Source organism: Vanessa tameamea, chromosome 11 (assembly GCF_037043105.1).
Source record: "Vanessa tameamea isolate UH-Manoa-2023 chromosome 11, ilVanTame1 primary haplotype, whole genome shotgun sequence".
In the NCBI taxonomy this organism is placed as follows: domain Eukaryota; kingdom Metazoa; phylum Arthropoda; class Insecta; order Lepidoptera; family Nymphalidae; genus Vanessa; species Vanessa tameamea.
In genome coordinates, this window is record NC_087319.1 from 12,205,388 (window position 1) to 12,226,394 (window position 21,007).

The 21,007-nt window shown below is 38.2% G+C and overlaps 2 protein-coding genes across 2 annotated transcripts in view; one reads left to right on the plus strand and one right to left on the minus strand.

The window, feature by feature from the left end:
- LOC113395333 (intermembrane lipid transfer protein VPS13A-like) overlaps positions 1–21,007 on the minus strand; it is a 35,542-nt gene that overhangs the window by 2,747 nt on the left and 11,788 nt on the right. Inside the window, exons 18-49 of the mRNA XM_026632923.2 lie at positions 20,193–20,364; positions 19,914–20,060; positions 19,571–19,696; positions 19,250–19,316; positions 18,904–19,061; positions 18,497–18,704; positions 18,183–18,294; positions 17,682–17,900; positions 17,134–17,327; positions 16,894–17,022; positions 16,229–16,591; positions 15,803–16,077; positions 15,378–15,551; positions 14,944–15,266; positions 14,688–14,853; positions 14,390–14,603; positions 13,904–14,014; positions 13,431–13,518; positions 13,137–13,281; positions 12,919–13,053; positions 12,544–12,746; positions 12,049–12,185; positions 11,492–11,734; positions 11,185–11,348; positions 10,919–11,101; positions 10,494–10,766; positions 5,386–5,517; positions 4,875–5,017; positions 3,580–4,803; positions 1,806–1,998; positions 1,448–1,592; positions 1,213–1,326 (exon numbers count right to left, since the gene is read on the minus strand). Coding sequence (XP_026488708.2) covers positions 1,213–1,326; positions 1,448–1,592; positions 1,806–1,998; positions 3,580–4,803; positions 4,875–5,017; positions 5,386–5,517; positions 10,494–10,766; positions 10,919–11,101; positions 11,185–11,348; positions 11,492–11,734; positions 12,049–12,185; positions 12,544–12,746; positions 12,919–13,053; positions 13,137–13,281; positions 13,431–13,518; positions 13,904–14,014; positions 14,390–14,603; positions 14,688–14,853; positions 14,944–15,266; positions 15,378–15,551; positions 15,803–16,077; positions 16,229–16,591; positions 16,894–17,022; positions 17,134–17,327; positions 17,682–17,900; positions 18,183–18,294; positions 18,497–18,704; positions 18,904–19,061; positions 19,250–19,316; positions 19,571–19,696; positions 19,914–20,060; positions 20,193–20,364 — 6,680 coding nt within the window. The remainder of the gene's footprint in view (positions 1–1,212; positions 1,327–1,447; positions 1,593–1,805; positions 1,999–3,579; positions 4,804–4,874; positions 5,018–5,385; positions 5,518–10,493; positions 10,767–10,918; positions 11,102–11,184; positions 11,349–11,491; positions 11,735–12,048; positions 12,186–12,543; positions 12,747–12,918; positions 13,054–13,136; positions 13,282–13,430; positions 13,519–13,903; positions 14,015–14,389; positions 14,604–14,687; positions 14,854–14,943; positions 15,267–15,377; positions 15,552–15,802; positions 16,078–16,228; positions 16,592–16,893; positions 17,023–17,133; positions 17,328–17,681; positions 17,901–18,182; positions 18,295–18,496; positions 18,705–18,903; positions 19,062–19,249; positions 19,317–19,570; positions 19,697–19,913; positions 20,061–20,192; positions 20,365–21,007) is intronic.
- Positions 7,849–9,804, plus strand: LOC135193511 (uncharacterized). The gene is made up of 3 exons (XM_064216308.1): positions 7,849–7,859; positions 8,144–8,954; positions 9,425–9,804. Exons 1-3 carry the CDS (start codon positions 7,849–7,851, stop codon positions 9,698–9,700), a joined length of 1,098 nt encoding a protein of 365 aa, XP_064072378.1. The 3' UTR covers positions 9,701–9,804.

A 21,007-nucleotide genomic window follows, 5' to 3' on the forward strand; every position in this document is an offset into this window, starting at 1 on the left:
TTAAGGGGTTGCGAATTGGGCGTGGTCAGCCTAAACGCTGTTGTCTGGAGAGTGCTGAGATCTACAGGCCGCCCCCTGTCCCAGCTAAATTTAACCACTTCATTTGAATACCTTTCCCTACAGGTCTAATCGAAAATACAGTTTTTGTCGCCTAGCTGGACAAGATGGTCGGACCTGCCATTTCTAATCCCAACAAAGCACCATTAATCACCGGATTGTAACTTAGATGTTAGTATTTTTGTGCCAGTATAATTACACTGGCTCATTGATCGTTCAAATCAAACAAATTATTGATGGCCCTCAAATTATAATAACTGGTAAGTGTGTGCTCTACCCAGACGGGCTAAGTTTTTGTCTACAAATGAAAAAAAAAAAAAACTAAACATGCTCAATATTCGACTAACTGCAAGAACTCATAAATAATGACATGACATGACATCATACAAATATCTGTTATTAACGCGCTATAGGTTTTCAACAATTAATGATTTTTTGCAGTAAGCAACTAAGCAAGCAAGCTAATAATAACTGCTTCTAAAGAAGATTAAGTAAAAAATATATCATGCTCAAGTTACTCACGTCTCACTATAGCAAAGTCTTCAACTACGCATCCACGCACAGATAAAACAACAAAGAAATATTATTATGCGTGAGAAATAAAACATTCAAATGACGTTTATTATTGTCAGTCAAAACGTCAATTAACAAAATGTCAACACAAACATGCAGTTAAGTGCATAATGTGTTAAATAAAATTATGAACCCTCTAAGTATAATTGTTGTTATAAAAGACCCCAAGAACTAAAACATTCCTTAAAAATCTTATCCTATTAATTAAGATTATAATTTAATCCAAATTGTACAAATCATAATTTATGAGACATATATGTTTGAAGCAAGTGTGTGCGACGCGGAATTGATATAAACCTTTGGCCACACAAAGATGATTAAAATAATACAACGTCACTGTGTTCTAGCTTAAGAACAGGTGTATATATGTAGATGTATTTATTTAAAAAAAAACCTGCTACCATTTCTTTTAGCAAGCAATGACGTTAAAAATATATTTTAACAACTAGGAATTTAAATTTTGTACAAGTTAGACTTATATAAGTATGCTATATATAACAAGTTTTAATCTAAAATATCTCTAAGCGTGATGTATAAACTAAATTCTTAAACGAAGTGTTACTAACAGGAGCTACAACTTACCGAATGTAGGCCTCGCTATAAGCCCGGTGACAGCCAGAGCAACACTCGCGGGATTATTTTTGTTCCCTTCAATCACTGCTTCTGGCAAATCATTGATGACTACACCTCCGTCACCTGATACATTTACTTCATCATTTTATACACAACACTGTTGCATATTTTCATAATACTCCGTAGGTCTAGTACACAGCTTTAATACTATAAAACTGATTTAATAATAAAAATTGCAATTTACTAGTGAGTCTCTTCGGTGGCCGAAGTTTTGGAGCATCTTCGAAAACGTTCGGGGCGTTGGAGTCACTCGCGCAACCCATCAGTCTTGCTGCTCCGTTCAACAATGTCAATGCTGCGTCTGACACTCTACGGGATATTGCTGAGCCCTGGGAGCAAATGCCCATGAAAACTTAAAAATAAAACTACTATCAAAAACTTCGGAAATAAATCACCCGGACACAAGTTTACACGTAAGTGTAATTGTGTATTATTATTGAAAACAATAGACAGAAACCGCCTATAGGCCATAGGAATTATGGCCAATGTTACGACATCGCTCGAATACAGGGCTGTATATAGACAGTGTTTAGACTACATACCAAACATGGTTCATAGTAATTCTTCAATCCTTTGGAGAAGTCGCCAATGTAACTGTAAGGGTTCCCCAGGATGTTGAGTCCTAATACAAGCACGTAGAATTGCTGCACCAGCTGAAGCCTGTAGTGGCGACAGGCCGTGTCCAGCAACGAAGGCAGAGTGATGGGGGCATTCCGAAGTTCTAAATAGCTCATCCTAACAAATGTTAAGAAGAATTAGTAAAGTATATTTATGTATAAAATGAGTATGAGCATAGTGTATTTACAAAAGTATTATAGATTTCTAATACATAACATCTTCATCGATATAGTAGACGATTGCGGTCAATTTGAATATGTGGAAATCCATATGTATACAGGGGGGGCAAAAATTTTTGCAAAAAGCAACACTTGATTTCTCAAAAATAATGATAGTTATGGGCCCGCGGGTGGCGGTAAATTGTGCGTCACTTAATGCAATTTCAGTCACGATGGAGCGCTTCACGGGATAACAGCGTGCTTTTTGCGTAAAACAATTTTACAAAAACAACGATTCCTGCGTTACTGTACGACGCCTCTTTAGATTTGAATACGAATTACAACGTGTAAGTGAGTATCCGAGTGTTAATTTAATTAAAGCTTGGGTCAAGAAGTTCGAGAAACGGGATCGACAATGAATATCAAACAAACTGAGCGGCCACGTTTAAGAAGTGAGGAGAACATTCGGGAGGTTGAAATTTCTGTAAGGGACGATCCAGAATCATCTACGCGAAAGCGGTCGGCGGCTCTGGAAATACCGAGTACTAGTCTGCGGCGAATTTTGCATTTGGACCTTAACTACACTTCAAAGCTTCAAATTGTACAGGAGATGAAACCAAACGATTACATTTATCGTAAATTATTGGCTGACACTATATTGGAGCGATTCTCTAGCCTCGAGGATGTATTGTTTACGGACGAGGCCCATTTTCACATCAATGGTCACGTAAATAAACACAATTGTCGATATTAGAGCCTCTTCATTCACCTAAAACGACAGTATCGGCTGCCATATCAGCAAAGGGCATAATCGGTCCATATTTCTTTGAAGATAATCAAGGAAATAACGTAACTGTTAACTCTGTGGAATACGTGAAGATGTTGCGAGAGTTTTTGGCACCACAGTTACATGAATTTGATGGATACAACAGCAGGACTTGGATGCAACAAGATGGAGCAACATGCCATACCTCAAATGTGAGTTTACCGGTGGTCAAAGAAATGTTTCCTAACAAATTGATGTCTCGCAGAGGTGATATCCCATGGCCTCCAAGAAGCCTTGCGATTTTTTCTTGTGGGGATATCTAAAGAGTCGAGTGTACTTTAATAAACCAACGATCATATCCCAATTAAAAGAAAACATCCACGAGAAGATAACCGCGATTCCTCGCAGCATGTGTCAGCAAGTTTTCCAAAATTTACGTAGTCGATTGCAGGAGTACCAACGACGAGACGGAGCACATCTCGACGATATAATTTTTAAAAAACTAATTTAAATAAATGTTTATTACGTTAAATAAATCATCAACAAAAAAACATGTGTACTTTTATTGCTACTCATGTTTCAAAAGTGCAAAAATTTATGGACCACCTGTACAAGCGCAATCATTGTATATTGGAACAAATTAATTGATGTCGGGTTCATTTACATTAACAGCCTGTAAATTTCCTAAAGTAATGATAATTTGTTAATAAGACAGTATTAAAACTAAAAATATGTACTTGAAACTATATTATGTATTTGAAAATATGTACTCACTTAAGAACAACATCTTTCATGTCGCAGAGCGATGATCCCCACGAATTGAATAAATATTCTAATAGATCACTATTGAATAGCTTCGGGCGATTTTCTCTCTGATTACCGTACCTATATCTCGTTGGACTGTCTATATTTTCATTTGAATACCCTCTAGATGACAAACTCAGGACCAATTTAATAGGCGATAGGTGGACGAATTCAAATAAGACGTCCCTCTGCGCTGACGTTTGACTTCGCATCGCGATCACTGGCAAAGGCATGTGTACTAAAGCGAGGTCAGCTCTCAAGCGAACAGCCGGCTTCTCTTCAACCTTCCAATGGTTCAGAATATCGAAAACGTGATTAACAAAGCCTCTATCTAAATTCACCGAATATTCTTGAATCAAAAATTTAAAATATTTATAAACATCTTGATTTATGTTCGGTCTGAATTGTTTGAGCGCGACTATTTCTACAGAAGGTTTGAGATCTTTTGACCTTATGTGAGGAGGCAGGGGAGCCGGGTGCAAAACAGTAGGAAACACAGCTTCGTGGAGCTGGTTGTCTATTTGAAGTCTCTGTAGTTTCAAATGGCAGTATGTATTGGTATCAGATTTTCGGAACTGAAGCCATACTCCTGGACTGTACGATCTTCGAAGTTCCGAAAAGAAGGGTTTCGTCATCTGCATTTTTTCTAAATCAATATGTAAATACTCCTTTAACTGACATTTCTTTTGCTCTGTCTGATACTTTTCCTCTATCCACGCTGTCACATCCGTCGCCAATAATTTCCACTTATTTCCAACATTAACCTCCCATTTTGGAAGGGAGTCTGTAACGCTTATATATGACAATTCCTTGTCGCCGTTAAGTGTTTGCACACAGACGGAAAGACCGACACTCGCTAGAGATAAATACACTTCGTAATTGCTACGTTCAGAGTTAATTCTCATTTTGTATTGATAAGCTATTCTCTCGTCTTGGGCTAGAGCGAATACTCTTTGGTATCCGTCCATGAATGATATCCAATAGACGATAACTTTATCTTTCCTCATCTTCTTACTTTTAGTGTGACTTTCCAGTATTTCAAAACTATCAGAATCATCACTGCTCGAAGAACCGGTCTCAGGAGACTTGGGAGTAAGTCGTTTGAGGGTAGAGGATAGTTTTGATGTGACACTGTTCGTTGCGACAAGCGTCGAATGTTTTACTGAATGGAAACTAACTTTTTCTTCACCGAACCTAATAAAATAAAATGCTTAATTATTCGAAATAATTATGATATGTTAATTAGGTAATCGAAGTAAACTTACCCGTCCTGAGAAAAGTCTGCCAAGAAACCTTTGCCTTTGTTATTGTAGATGTTCCACAAGAGTGCTCTTTCCTTTGCCGGATCGTCCCACGTGTGCAACATGGATTGGAACGGACTTAATAGTGCCACTTGACCAGAATCCATCTGTGTAATACACAGAGAAAATTAAACTATTTATTAATAATTGAATATGTAAATCTTATCTGTGAACATGTAAACGTTGTTAATTACAAATAATTAAAAAATATTTCTCATTTTCCAACGGTTTATAAAATGTATTTCTATTTAAATACCCATCATTTATATTTTTTTTAATAACTTATTTTGATATATAATAGGAAACAAATTTATGAGAACAAAGATTTTGGTTGTTTTTAAAGAAAGTCAAGTAAGTTGTTATAACAAAATCGCAAACAACAAAACCACTGCACAAGATCAAATAATTTGTTAAATGTAATTAATATTTATTAATTTTCATAAACAATTTTGCTTAAATAATAAATCAGTTTTACCTGATGTAATTTCAGGAATAGGTCGTCGCATAGATTGTCGATTCGTACAGGAGCGTCTCCGACGGTATAGGGCTTAAACGTGATCGTGAAGGGCCGGTCCGTGCCTCCCGTGACATCCACGCAGATCGCCGACTGTAGAAAATTATTTGTTCAGCAAATCATTAAGTGATAAATGTTATATAAATATCCTACAAGAATTTCCTCGGTTAATTGGAAGTACGAGTATATTGACCAAAGAATCAACAAGCCCTATCCCCAGTTGATTTTCAATAATGTAAGATATTAAATAATTTATATTATATTCTCAAGTGTTTCAATATCGTATAATTTTAGTATTTTTATACAATAAAAATCAAGTATAAGCCCCGAGTCGAATACGGGACCTCAGTTAGGTCTTGTGCAAGTCTGCAGTCTTGTGCAATAGAAAGCAATTAAAACCATTGATCATGCCTTTCTCTGGTCGGGTTGATTTGCTTATTAATCGGATAAATGAGAGAATAATAGCGGGGGAATACATTTATGTCAAACTCTGCACTTTAATATCCAGCCCTTAAGCACAACAAGCGCCCGGACGCAAGCAGTGTTCTGGCGATCGCCCTAAACAACCCAAAGATTAATAGATCTTGGGCGCTTCACCAAAGGTCACGAGGCGCCCTCCAACACGCAGTGTACGGGTTTTTGCAACCTAAAGATTAAGGCGGATCTAATAATGTCTCTATACAGATATAGGTACATAGTCAGATAGCTAATATTCGATTTTTTTTTAATTTAAATTAATAATTAATGCAATTCTGGCACAGATAAAAAAAAGATTTCAAGAAACCAGTTGCATTTATACTAATAAATAGTTAAGATAATTTTCATTACATAATAGAGTTATGTGTTATTTATTTTAATTATCTTTCAGTAATATTATTTTCGTTCAGCACTTTATGTGACGAAAGTTAAATATTATAAACGGAAGTGAGCGTTGCGCGGAGGATCATAAACTATTAGACAAACAGTGACATTAACTTATACTAAAACTTGAGCGTTACGATGCTATGATTCTTATTCATCTATTAGTACATTTATTTTATACATATGGAAAATAATTCTTATGTTTTGTGCGTATTCTATGCTTTCACGTATCATTTATCTGATTGAGATCATGTAATCTTGGTTTACTTTCGCGCAAGGGCAAGTTTTCACTCGGATAATTGTTCACAAAAATTAAAAAGCATGGTACATTATTATTAAATTAATAATAATTTTAAAAAAAAACGACAGAGTCAATCCTATAAATGTCCAAATTTTTTCAATGAGTAGGAAAATGTCCGGACTATTTATAATCTTGGAGCTCGTGACTCTCTTCGGGATGTTTTTAATGAAGTGGGTAAACTTACAGCTACTTCACAATATGTTTACAATAATACAATGAATATTCACAATAATATAGATATTTTATAAAGAATCGGTGTCAATCGTTGTAAAAACACGAGGAGGAAAGGTAAACTAATCAGACCTAGTTTCCGACTTTGAAAGTTAGTACATCCTTCCTGGGATATGGTATTCGTTTCTATAATAAAGTGCCCCAGTTATTTTTAACTTGACCTATAAAAAAATTTGAAGCTCACATCAAAAACACATTGATAAGTAAAGCATATTATTCAATAAAAGATATTAAAGATAAAAAAAGTTGAATTTACTATTTATTGATTTGTATTTAGAAAAAATAATTGTACTTTACTAGCACACTATGTAATTAAAATGGTAAAAAGAGTAGCTACTGAGTTTCTTGCCGGTCCTCCTCGGTAGAATCTACTTTCCGAACCTGTGGTAGCTTCGAATTTAACTCAACACTGTAACATGACGATTCAATAGAGCTTTTATGAGCGTACTTGAATAAAAAAATATTGCCCGCATTTGAAACCACCTGACCATCCAATTTCATATCCAACAGGTCATCGCGGCTTTTTAATACTTTTTTAACTTTTATTCAAATAATACATAAGCTGTTAAATACGTAAGAAAAGGCATCGAAGAGTTTTTTTTATATATATATTTTTCATAGGCAATGAACTATTTATATAACTGCAGATTACTGTTAATTAATAAAATTAACATTTTTAATGGAAATTTGAATGTGACCCATCGATAAACAAAGAAAAAACGTATAATTAAAATGGAACTTACATTCCAGTTGAGAACTCGTGTCAATAATATAGTATTTTAATATTTTATTCGTATATTCCACGCATTGCATTTCACAGACGTGCCGCTGTATTCGGTTATGGAAATAATAAAGTTTTATAGAGCTGATTTTTTACTGAAAGTACTCAAAAGTATAACGCACAAAATATATGATCTAAATTTTAAGCAATTAGGAGGATTGCGTTATTCTTTAATAATAATATCGCTTAAAATATTCGTAGAATTAAAATTACAGTTTACCGTAATTATTATATGAAAGTCTATTACACAATGCTCGTTACGTGAGGCCGTGTTTACGTAGACCGCGTTACAGGCGCTAACTCAATTGACGCCACTTTCGTCCACGCGGTCGGATCTTATAAGATTTCGTTAAAAATTTCACTTCCTCTCAGTTATCAAAGAACGCGTGACAGCTTAATACAGAACCAAAAATGTTGGTGACATCTATTTTAATTTTCATTTCGTGTGTAGTGATTGATATTGATTGTTACAATTATAAAAGTGGTCGCTGCTATGGATGTCGGACCGACTACACAATAATAAGACGATCGAAACATTATTCCAGCACACCGTTCAAATTTTACAACAGGCCACCATTCAGTCATCCCATTAGAGGTCCGTTCTCCTACACTCCACCACCTGGATACACTGCCAACGATGTCGGACCCCCGATTTCGTCCAACTCAAGGCCGTACAAGGTTAGTAAAAAACCTACTAACGAAGGTTTGGGAGACGAAGATATAAATAATTTGTTTAAATATCTTTCAAAAAAAGACTTGGATAAAATAGTACAATACGCAAATGAAAAAGAGAGATCTGCTATGAGATATCGTGAACCGAGTTATAACAGTAATTACGAATATTCACCGGACTTTAACAGTAATGAAAATATACCAAGCAAATATCAGGCGTACGAAAGTTATAGAGTACTGAATAGTCCAAATACGCGTCCTGATGAAAACAGATACCATGACCCCGATAACGATAGTTCAAAAGTGAAATACGAGAACAGTCCGTTCGCAGGACCGTTAAATAATTATGGACCATACTCTCAAGGCCAATTAGATGGCGAGGAATCTATGCACAAATCACAATTTTCATTCTTAGACGCCCATATTCAAAAAGAAATCGATGATATGTCATTCGAGAATCGAGATAAATACACCGACAGTAGAACAATGCAAGAGGAACTACTACCGAGACCGACTAATTTAAGAAATGACGATTATGACATTTCCTTCACAAACGACGTGCCTTCAGTTCTAAAACCTGAGACTTCCTCATATAAACTAGAAAACTTTGCCGAACTACCTTTGATGGGTTACGAAAACTCTAAACTACATTCAGTTAACTCGTACAGTGTCCCACATTATTCTGTAAGTATATTATAGCTGTTAATACCCGGTTTCTGTATTATACGAATCGTCACTGTATATCAGTAACCGAACATTTTTGAGTTACAAGTAACAATCGTCGTTAAACGTCACATATATATATACGACTTCAAAACTTTAGATCTTTTTTTACAGTGATGCTTTTGAATTACGTCTCGTAGATAAACGTTATTACGCAGAACGAAGCGTTTTTTGAATATAATAACCGTTGGAAAATATATGTGTTGCTCAAATACTCTCCAAATACACTCAAATTCATTCGATAGAAAGAAAAGCTATTTTATAGGTTGTTTTATTGCAGCAGAAAATACATGACAAAAAACCAATTTCCACATTCTTAAAAATTACGATTTCGCTTCGCTCTCAAACCTTCAAGAATTCATTTAAAAATCTTTACAAATTTAGAGAATCTTTGTATACAGTATTTGTATAATCAAATATTCTTTCCTCAGGTAACATCAAATCTCAAGCCATCAAATCAGAGACCTTCCAACAAGCCGTTATCGTCATTTTCATCATCCTCACAATTTTCAAAACCTTCAAGTCATAACAATGAATTCGAAGTGGAACCAGCTCCACCAGCATCCGTCGCTAAGGAACAGAGCGACGCTCATCTTAAAGCTATAAAAATTTGGACCCACAAATCTAAAGGGACCGCGTACACGCTGCACGACGATGGAACCTTAAGTCTCGAAAAACCTACTAGATCTAAATTTGAGTATAATTAAGATTTAAAATAGTATTTTTATTTATTTTTAGGTTACTATTTAATGTTTTATTCAGTAAGCAATAACAAATTACATACTTATTTGAATTAAAGTAATCAACTATATTACCAAGTTTTTTTTAAACTATAAACTTATTTTCCTAATTAAACCTTTGAAGCGCATGAGCAATATTTTCGTATTGAATTATAATTGATAACATATGTAAATTAACGTGTATCGAAGGGTCGGTCTTATTCCATTTTTAAACTAGAGCTGGTCAATAATAGCAAACAAAAAAAATAAATGAAAATCGGTTAACCAACCGTGAAGAAAAAGGTACTGAACTGTTTTGTCTTTGCCTGTTTATATAGGTTTATACATATATTATGACATACCAGTGTTTCATAACAGGATTACGAACATAAGTAACAAGTAACTAAAGGAAAGTTTTACATACTTGTTTTTTTTTATAATATAGATATTCGGACGAGCAAATTAAGCCACCTGATTGTATGTGGTCACCACCGTCTCAAGACCTCTGCCTCTGGCAGTGAGGATTATTAACTATTATTTATTACCCATGAGAGCTAAGATGCTATGTCCCTTGTGCATGTAGTTACACTGGCTTACTCAATCCTTCTGACATCCTTAAATCCGGAATAATTGCTGTTTGGTGGTAGAATATCTGATGAGTGGGTATTACCTACCTATATTTGCTCGCTCAAAGTAAGGGACATTTAAACTTTTGAATTATTAATTAGTGAGGAATCGTAGATACAAAATATGTCATTTGCACCGAACAAGAGCAACTCACCCCCTTATCCATACGCAGTACCGTAAAATGATTCTTTGTGATGGAAAAGTGTTGCGAGACGACGGTCGAGTCCCGGTACTTGCAATGCATGGCCATGGAGTCCGTCTGCGGCCAGAAGGGCGTGCACTGCTGCGGCGCCAGGTCTATCCACAGGTCGGCGGCTTCGTTTTCCTCCATGAATCGGAGGTGGCGCTTCGTGTCGTTGTACACGATGAAATACGGGAGGAATGTCACTATTTTTGTCAGTTGGGGACAGACCTCGGAGAGCGTCACCTGCGAAACTCGTCAGTCTCAATGATAAATAAATAATATTAATCATAATAGAACATTTCAATCGTTGGGATACCTAATGGGATTAATATGATATACAAACTAAGAGATCGAAACCGATAGATATAATGAGACAGACGTCGCGCGCCACTCACGTGCAGCAGCATCCGGTAGCTGAGGCGGCGCTCGGAGTGCGTGCACACGAGCAGGCCGGGCGCGTGCGCGCGCAGGCAGGCGGCGCGCGACCAGCCCGACTGGTGCGCCCGCACGCGCACGCGCTCGCGCTCGCTCCACAGCAGCGGCTCCTCCGACACCTCGTAGCATGCGTCCGAGCGGCCCTGCGCACAGGGTCAGGCACGTCGAGCGGTTACAGGGGATGGACTGGGCGGGATCGAGACACCTCGTTCGTAACAAGTAGTACCTTAATCTGCAACGGCAAGCCGGTCTTATTGATGAGCCAGCATGGCGCGTACAGCAGCAGCCTCAGGTTGGGTCCCTGCTGGAGCCTAGCTCGCACTGTGAGCCGCTTGTTACCACCCTCCGTTTCGCATTCCGTCGTCATGCTGATCGTCTTCTCCGTCATATCTTGGGAAGTACCGTAGATATTGTTGAGATGTTTTTATTCAATAACAACGATTAGTATAGTAAAACAAACATATGTCCTCCCGCGACAATGACAAGTCAACAAACACCGATGGAGCCAATACGACCGGCATGACGAGACGTACCCGGGGACAGCGTGAAGGCGCCGCTCCAGGGCAGGCCCAGGTAGCGCACGTGCAGCTGCAGGCGGTGCGCCAGGCGCGGCGCCAGCGCGTACACGTGCGCGCGCTCGCCCGCCTCCACGCGCACGCACAGCGCGTCGCGCGCCAGCTGCAGCGCGTGCGGCAGGCGGTTGTGCACGGCCAGCGGCGGCACCACGCGCAGCAGCAGGTTGGGGATCGAGCGCGACACCTGTGCCGACTTGCAACCTGGGGGACCGACCGGCGGCTGAATTTAACGAAGAACGATTGCTCTACATGATGTTGCTAAATTAAAATTATGTATCAACAAATTATACGAAATATGATTGAAATATTATGAATATTTTGGAGTGCGAACATGGTACGTTTTGCACTTCAAAATATTATACAAGTATATCCTTAAGGAATATATTAAACAGGTTGAATATTTTTAATAAAAGGTTAATTTCATTAATAAAAACAAATAACAGATCTTTGGACACGCAAAATACGAGACCCTCTTAAGTTTATATAATAATGTTGAGTATAGTGACTAATCCTACCTTCAACGGGCACGACCTTCATAGCGAACACGCTAGGGTCAGTATCATCTATAGCGGGACACACGACGTCCCGCGAGCTGCCCAAGTCGTTGACCAGCTCCATCCACCATATACCCTGAGTAGGTGCTTGGTAGCTTCTAAAATATTCAGAAGTTATTTTTAATAAAAGAAGATGTTCCAAAATTTTCTTCTGGATGGGTCGTTTACCAACCATTAGTTATAAGGTATTTTTTTTAATATGAGCCGTAAGTAAAATTAGGCCGTGGCTTCGTTATTAGACATTTGTATTGCACATACAACTCCATTGTCAGTGGAATACATATGTCTAATAGGGCATTTATCATGACGGAAAAAATAAAAAAATCGCCACTCCGATTTGAGAGGAAACTCACCTGCAAATTTAAAGTCTACAATTATGTATTATATTTCAATGGTGTGGTGCTATCAGTTAATCAGTCGGGTCATTGAATTCGATGCGAGCAGAGAAGCACTCACTCGAAGTTGGCCGGCACGAGGAAGAGGCGGCAGTGGTAGGCGACGTAGAGCGGCACGTTGTAGGTGTCGTGCGGCGCCAGCACGGCGAGGCGCAGCAGGCCGCAGAACGGGTTCCGCAGCGCGCCCTCCGCCTGCGCGCCCGCCGCCTCCAGCTCCGAGCGCCGGTACAGCAGCTCCAGCGCGTACGACGTCTCGTTGCGCACCTGCACAGCGGACAGAACATTTGATACACAGTTAGTATTCAATTGGCTCGTAATGTTTCTTTAGTTTTTTTTAGTTTTTTTTTTTCTCCAAATCACCCGTGGGATGTAGCGTATCGATGGCTCTATTTGTTGCATTTAAAAACAACATGTCGTCATATGGCTCAAGTCTTACCTGTAATGGTGATCGTACAACAATTTTCTTATTGTTGTATTTCGTACTTCGCTCTATCACGATGTAATAGCGTGTCCCATTCTTGCTCGGATGTAAAACGTGAAGCTTCGATACCGAGCGTTGAGGACATACAATCTGCGATTTATAAAATGCATTGTGTTAAAGTTATGTTGATATAATTTATTTAACGAATATACAACAAATGTTTGGTCACTTACGTTGAGCTGGTCGAAGTCGTGCAAGCGAATGGAGAGCGTTTGGTCGGTGAGACGGCGGAGAAGCACATCTGCAGCTGGCGGAGCACCCGGGGATTGGCGCTCCGCACCCGAAAGCGAACACGTAGCGGGGAATCCACCCTCAAAACTGAAACAATTATTATTGAAAGTTTCTTGAATCACTTGTAAATTATCACATCGCTCATCTTCCAGGATCTCAAGATTTGCAGCCCTATAAGCTAGTCACTAGACCAACGAGAACGTTATTATTATTGATCAAGCAATGTTGCCACTCACCAGTCCCATTCATCACTGATGTCAGTCATCTCTTGTGTAGTTTCTTTTTCCACCTCATCAAGTAAATCCGCTCCAGATGTGTCACAACCTTATGGAAAAAAATGAGCTTTTAACATTTTATACTGTTACTATGTTTGACAAACTTCAAAAAATTATCAAAGTTTTAAATAATGGAGAGTATTAAATGTTTTTGAATATTGTTGTGTACACCACATGTAATGTGAAGTAATGCCGCTGCTGCTGCACTTTAACAAGTGTCCTCCATCTGAATTTCGGTCGTCAGACATTCGGAATGGACTAGATCTTAGCTAAACATAAAATACTATATTGAATGCTACCTAAATAAATTTTATTAGAACTCATTTGGCATTTGGGCCTGCGGCCTAACAAGCTAGACGCTGATATAGACGAAGTAGATAAATTGAGTATATATATGTCCTTCTGCATAAAGCCCATGCTATGGTAGTGGTGACCTGGCGTGCTGGCTCTGCTGGAGTGGTCATAGTCGGCGACGGCGAGGACGCGGTCGTTGCCGGCGAGGTCCGTCTCAGCTCGCGTGCGTAATACGACCGACGAGCCCGGCCCTGTACATACATGGACTTTAGTAAGGTCACTGTCGTTGTCTGCTTCAATCGGATCAAGGCAAGGTTTGATCACAATATCAGTATTTTAATGTACTTATAGCTTACAACACTATTCCATAACTACGTATATAAACTTTAATTTTACTTCCAAAGTTCCGATAACAACTTCGCCGGCCATGGAAAACGTCAGTATTTCACGAATACATAATGAATACGATATTATTTGAGATCTCGACCAATGTTATCGGGTCAATTTATTGTCAAAGCTATTTATTATTATTTGCTCCTCCTGTGATTAGATTTGGTTATAACAACCAGCTCTTTTTTTATTCTATGACTTTCTATATATTAAAAAGGTTTTAAATTTTTCCTAACCTATGTCGTTTACCAGTTGTAAGCCGCTATCAGCAGCTACAATAGCTGTTACTGCAGCTGTGCGATCTATTATAGCGTTTGACAGCGCTTGCATAGCTCTCACGGTTGCTGGAGTTGCTGTGAAGTTTAATGGTGATCTTGCTTCGAGCGCAATGTAGGTACAGAAACGCGTGTCTTCTATCGATGATTCCACACTGTCTTCACGTTCCGGTTCCTGAGAAAATGATAATGTAATAACGTAATTTTGTAACTTTTATATGTCAAGAGTTACTGTTAGATTTTAATTTGATTTATTTACCTGTACCGTAACACTCTTACTTTCTACTTTCTTCTTTTCTTCACCGTCTATATAGGACACTGCTTTTCCTTCTACTTCTTCTTCTCTATCACTGACTTCTACCTCGCTTTGTTCAGGTGCTGATGAATCCTCATCATTGCTCATCTCATCAATGCTAGAGTCGCTGCTAAATATAGAATGATATTGCTTGTAATTGCGTATGTTGTGAATTATGAATATCTAATTTATTTGTGTGGGCAAAGAATTAAATACTTACTCTGTAAATAAATGTCCGATAGCATTGGATAATTTGTCAAGCATGCCATTTTCATTATCTGAATCAGATTCTTCAACGTCTAATGCTTTCAAGAAGGACATACTGCAACTATTGGTATCTACATTATAGCCTCTGTTTTGTTTTCCATTAGGATTCCTTATGAATACCATCTCACTATCCGTGTCGGCTTCATCAGCCGATGTTTCTGATTCAAATTCATTCTTTTTCTTTGGTTTTCTTGGTGGTTCCGCGGGTACGTTATCAGACATACTTTCTTCATTGTTTTTCGTGGATAATTGTGAAGACATAGGATATGATTTTGCCTAAAAAATATCGTAGTAATTCAAAAAATGAAGAATGTATAATGTATATGGTTAACCGCAAGGAAATGTAATCAGGTAAGTTTATTGTTATTCGATAATTACACAACTTACCTGAAACAACGTAGCACTGATCTCCCAAGAGCGCTGAACGTTGTCCTGCAGTACAGGCTCCAGCAGTGGCTCCCAGACATCAAGCCGCTCATTGTAGCAATGTGCCTGCGCCGACAGCCAACCACTGCCGTGCAGCTGACGCGACCAATCATGCAGTGACAACTCGCTTGAGAGCTATAACATGATTACAAGCTATTAGTATTCGAACAGCATAATTTAAGAAAAAACTCACAATGTCTCACAGTTCACATTTGATATACCGTATAAGTTATAACTTATATATTCACTTATTTAAATCTCAAGAGAAATAAATTTGAGAATTATACTTATGGGTAAACCTTAAATCCATTGCTTAGAGTTCACTCTATTCAAAAAACGTCTAATCTGGATATTAGCGCCAAAAAATTCGAAAGGAAAAATCTTACCTTCACCAGCAAAACTGGTACTCGGACAGTGTGTTCAATTTCAAAAGTCACACGAACAATGGGCACTGCTACCACGAATGTCTCTGCTGGTTTCACACTGGGATATTTCGGTTGGATATAGCTATCTTCAGAATGGAAACCGACATACGGTGTCAGCTTCTTCGGAGACCAGAGATCCTCATCACTTTTCTCCGTTTTAGGGTTATACGTTGCAAAATTAAAAGCATCCTTCTCATCTGGTATTGTTAATTCTGCTGTAATTTCTTCTACGATATCTGTAAATGGATTAATAAATTAATTTATTTTTATTTTATCCCCGATGCTATTTATATTGTATTTATCTTAGAAAACATAAAAGACTCCTAATTACAGTTAAATATGGCATTCAAAATAAACGCAATACCAAAAAATGCAATGTTAACTTACCTACAACTGTATGTACTGTGGTCGCAGCTACATGTATATCGACATCGGATACAGACAAGCGAACAATTACGCCTTCTTCCACGTTTTTGAAACTCTTGGAAAATTCCAAATCACATGGTTTCAAAACTAACTGTGGTGGTAGATTCTTTAATTTAGATTGCAATTTTGACATAACTTGGAGGCCAGCTAGAGAAACAACGAGACTCTCAGTATTAGAATGACAAGAGTAGTCAATTAGGAGTTCAGTTCTCAGTAGCAAGGCATGACCCTCAGTTTTCATGAGATCTGTGAAGAACATCACTTCAGGCTGGCGACATTGGACCGATATCGATAAACTTGGCATATCTTCTGATATCGATGTTGCTGAAATATTTAAATAAATCAACAATTTCATAAACTATTATATAAATGATTCTTGATGATTAGGGATCGGGTTTAATATGACGATAATATTTTTTAGGGGATGAGTTTTATTAAATTCACATCATCACTTAGTTTGGACAGTAGTGAAAACCAGTTTTTTTCAAAACCTTCGCATCAACTATTTGGAATAGATTCGGCGTATATTTTAGCGACAAGAATCGGTAAGATTCACATGAGTTACTTCAAAGTATATATTGTATAAATTACAAATAGATGCGTCTGTTTTATTCTGACTCACTTACCGGCGGAATAATAGCCGCTAGTAGAATCACTAGAGCTCGGAAATCGCGCTGGTCTGTTGTTATTTCCTCGCGTCGGTGCGTCACCCACGTAGCCGTGGTTGATCACTCCACCTTCCATCGTTTTATCACCTAGGAAAATAAATAACAAACTGTCACATTATATAACAAAAAAATAGGCGAATATTTTCATAGTGTTTGATCGAGATCTTGCACTCAATGGGCTCTTTCAGTATTCATTACCCGGCATGGCGTCGAGGACACTTTTTGCGAGACGGAGGAGGAAGGGCAGCGCAAGGTTGAGTCTCGTGCGCTCCACGCGCGCGTCCAGCGTCACGGCGCGGGCCGAGCGCCGCAGCGAGGCCTCTAGCAACGCCGGACGCACCACCGAGAACCCGCCCCCCAAACGACTGCCACCCCCCTGAGATTCGAAGATCCTGAAAGGCGAAACGCATGGAGCGTTATAGCTAAAAAACAAAAGACGCTGCATACCTAGTTTTGTTTCGCTTGAATTCAATTGAATTGTAATAGATTTTACAAATATTCATAACTAAATTAATGACGTTACTTTTTTAATTTCGTTATTAAAACCAAAACAAAAAAAAACATTTGAAGCACTTGCACACGCCTTAGATGAAACATAAGATTATTTACATTTTATTGAAAAATACATCAAAAATTTTACTTTTTATATAGCCATTCCAAATAATTGTAAATGCGTATACATTACCCAAAAATGAATTTAAAGCCTGTGAATTCTCAGGTAACAGTATTCAGTCACTAGCACCTACCTTCGAATGACGACCGTTGAATCAGGACGAATATCCTCAATCAGCAGACTCTGTAAACTGGCCTTCACTTCAATGCTGCAGTCTGAGTAATAGTCGAAGAGGACGTTCGCTTCACCGGCTGTAACTTTCGCTAGACCGTGGTTCAGGTCTCGTACCGGAGAACTTAGAATTTCATCCATATCTGAGAATAGTTTTAATTCCACTCCTTCCAAGGTGTACCTACAAAAAATAGTCAGTGATCAATTGAGCAAAATGTAAAGCAAATATCCTAAAGCTGGGTGAAAGATTCCTTTTCTCGTGAGGAGAAATTTTGGAGTGCATTATACTACGCGTTTCAATGAGATGCACGTGGCATAATTTTATTCGATATGTACAAGTTTCCTCGTGATATTTTCCGTTATAGCTTCAACATTCACATATAGGGCAATGCTTTACATAATCGAGTATTTCTCGCACCGCAAAGAAGTTTATTTTTTAAATATATCTATCAGACATTCTTACCTAAATACAGACTCTTTCCTCACGGGATCACCTTGAGCGAAAAATGCTTGCAGCTTCTTAACTGTCACTTCAGATGATGGCAGTTCTACCGGAGAAGTTGGGACGATACTTCCTGTAATTAAAAGATTTTTTTTAATATCATTAGCGCCAAAATAATCATATTATTTGTTTTCAGTACGTGATGTGACTAACTAAATGCTTATTATGCCTGTAATTGCAATGGCTCACTCACCCTTCCTATGAGTTCTTCGTACAATTTATTTCTAAGATTACGTCAAACGGAAATTATATCATTTATAATATTAAAATCTCACCAATATAGTGCCCTTCACTGAGGTTATCGCTCCACACAGCCAGCACCGTAGCCAGATCCTTCTGACCTAGGTTGATAGTGACCACATCCATGACTACATCTGCTTCGCATAACAGCAAATCCCTATAAGCACTGCTATTCGCCACCAGAGTGTATCCGACGGCGCGTTTTAAATCGCATCGCACCGATATCGGCTCTAAGATCGGTTCCTGTAAATTAAACATTTAAGTACAATAAGCGACCTGCCGAGATTTATGCGTTTTATTGATGCTGCGTTTTAATACTGGTTATAACTTCTTATCCAATCGAAATAAATAACTATGAACACATTTATCTCTAAAATATTCTGCGACCCCTTGTGTATGAAGTACCTAGATATCGGCTTTTGTAAGCATATTATTTAATCACCTGAACTTCGAGTGTGCCAGCCAGCGTCATCACAGCTCGTGACAGGGTGATGTTAACGAGCTTTATCAGCACATTATCAATCACTGGGCTGTATGTTGGGGTGCTAGACTCGATGCTAGCGTTTATTGTTTTGAAGAAATTTTCTATGAGCAAATCACCTGTAATGCGATATTTACGTACATTGAAAATAATTATACATTAATAGAATTATCTGATATTAATCAGAGAATTCTAACAATTTTATTATTGTATTAACAATTTACCACAAGATAAAAGTTTGAGAACATTAGTTACAGTATATGTCTAAGATAATTAATTCAATAGTTTAATTTTATACCAAACTTACCCGTATTGAGGACTAACAGATTTGGTGAAGAAGGTTTTTGAGGCAGCAGCAACACTGGACCGTGAATCTGAGGAGTTGATAAGAAACACGATACTAATAATCTGAGAAATTTTACAAAAAACTATTTGTTTTATAATTTTTAGACAAATAATAATATCTTAAATGTGCAAATAGTTTTAAATTTCATTCATTTTTGAAATATGCAAATAAGCTGAGAATAGCATTCCAATAATGGTAGCCGCAAGATACAATACAATAAAACTTTTCAAAAAATCGAGTAGTTTTTTAACTTTTCTAAAATTGGGCAATTTGAACAAGTACCTCGATGGCGAGAGTGACGCGTAGTGGCGCGGCGCGCAGGGCTCCGGCGCGGCGCTGCGCTTCGCGCTCGGCCGCTGCTGCTGCCTCCGATGCCGCTGCGCTCGGCACCAGCGCCTCCAGGAATTGCTGCAGGGGATGGACGAAAACTTCAGCATAGACTCGACCCGCCCCTAATCGGCCCCTGTGACCCTTTCTACGCGAAGGTTGTGCCGTTAATGTTAATTTATTTGAATGGCTACACATCATTACAATGGTCATTACGTTTTAACAACCGCCGTCGAAATCACCAATTCCATCACCTTATAGTCGATCGTAAGTTACTGTATGACTACTGAATTGTCACCTGCAGATGGTAGAGCAGCGAGCAGAAGAGCACGACGTGCAGCCGGCCGGCCTGCACGCGCAGCTCGGCGTCGGCGCGCGCGCGCGTGCCGCTCGCCGAGCGCACGTACTTGATCTCCAGCACCTTGTCCTCGTCTGGCCACACCAACTGAAAATAAAGATTTACCCAAAATATACCCAAAATACAAGGTACCGAAATAAAACCGTAGGAAAAACTTAAATATCATTATTTGTACTTTACCAGAAATGATAAACCATATATATCTTAATTGAAGGAAACCTTGGGATAGAGAGTGGCCTCGGCCAAGTCGTCGACGTGCAAGGAGCCGAGATAAAGTTTGAAGATAAGTCTGTCGTTAGCTCGGAACACGCAGTCACTCTCCAGCGCTGCTATACGAACTTCCACCAGAGGATTTTCTGCCTGGACCAAACGCGCCGTTACCGACGACAATCTGTGAACAAATTATCCTACTTACAATGTAATTTTTAGTATCGATTTTAAATAATTTGAAAAAAGTTTTTAATCAAATTTATATTAAACTTAGATAGTTAAACTAACATTTACAACCATCAGTTATCTCTTCAAATCTAGTAAATGAAATTGTAGACATATACAAAAACCGATTGAGCTGAAATTTTACACATACACTTTTGGTGTTGGTCGAAATAAAATTTAGTTTTATATTTTTTTATTACATGGAATAAATTTAAGATTTGTGTTGTATTACATATATGCAGGACTGGCAAATGTACCTGATAGTAAGTGGTCACCACTGGCTGTCTCACCCGACTCAAACCGGAACACAACAATGCTAAGTATTCCTGTGTTGCTAGTGCTGTTTACAGGTAGAATATATGATGGGTGTGTGCTTTGTCAACAGACGTACTGTCCTTGTATTTTGTTTATAATTTGATTTAAGTTCTTTCAATATGCCTGCTGGTTTATTACTAGGCATCAATACAATCCAAATTTTAAAATTAAAAATTGATAACAATGTAATATTTATAAAGTCGTCCTATGCTTATAATGCTAAATTTTGGATAGGACTCTACGACAACTCCTTCACTGACGCGAAATGTGGTCTAGTGCTCTTC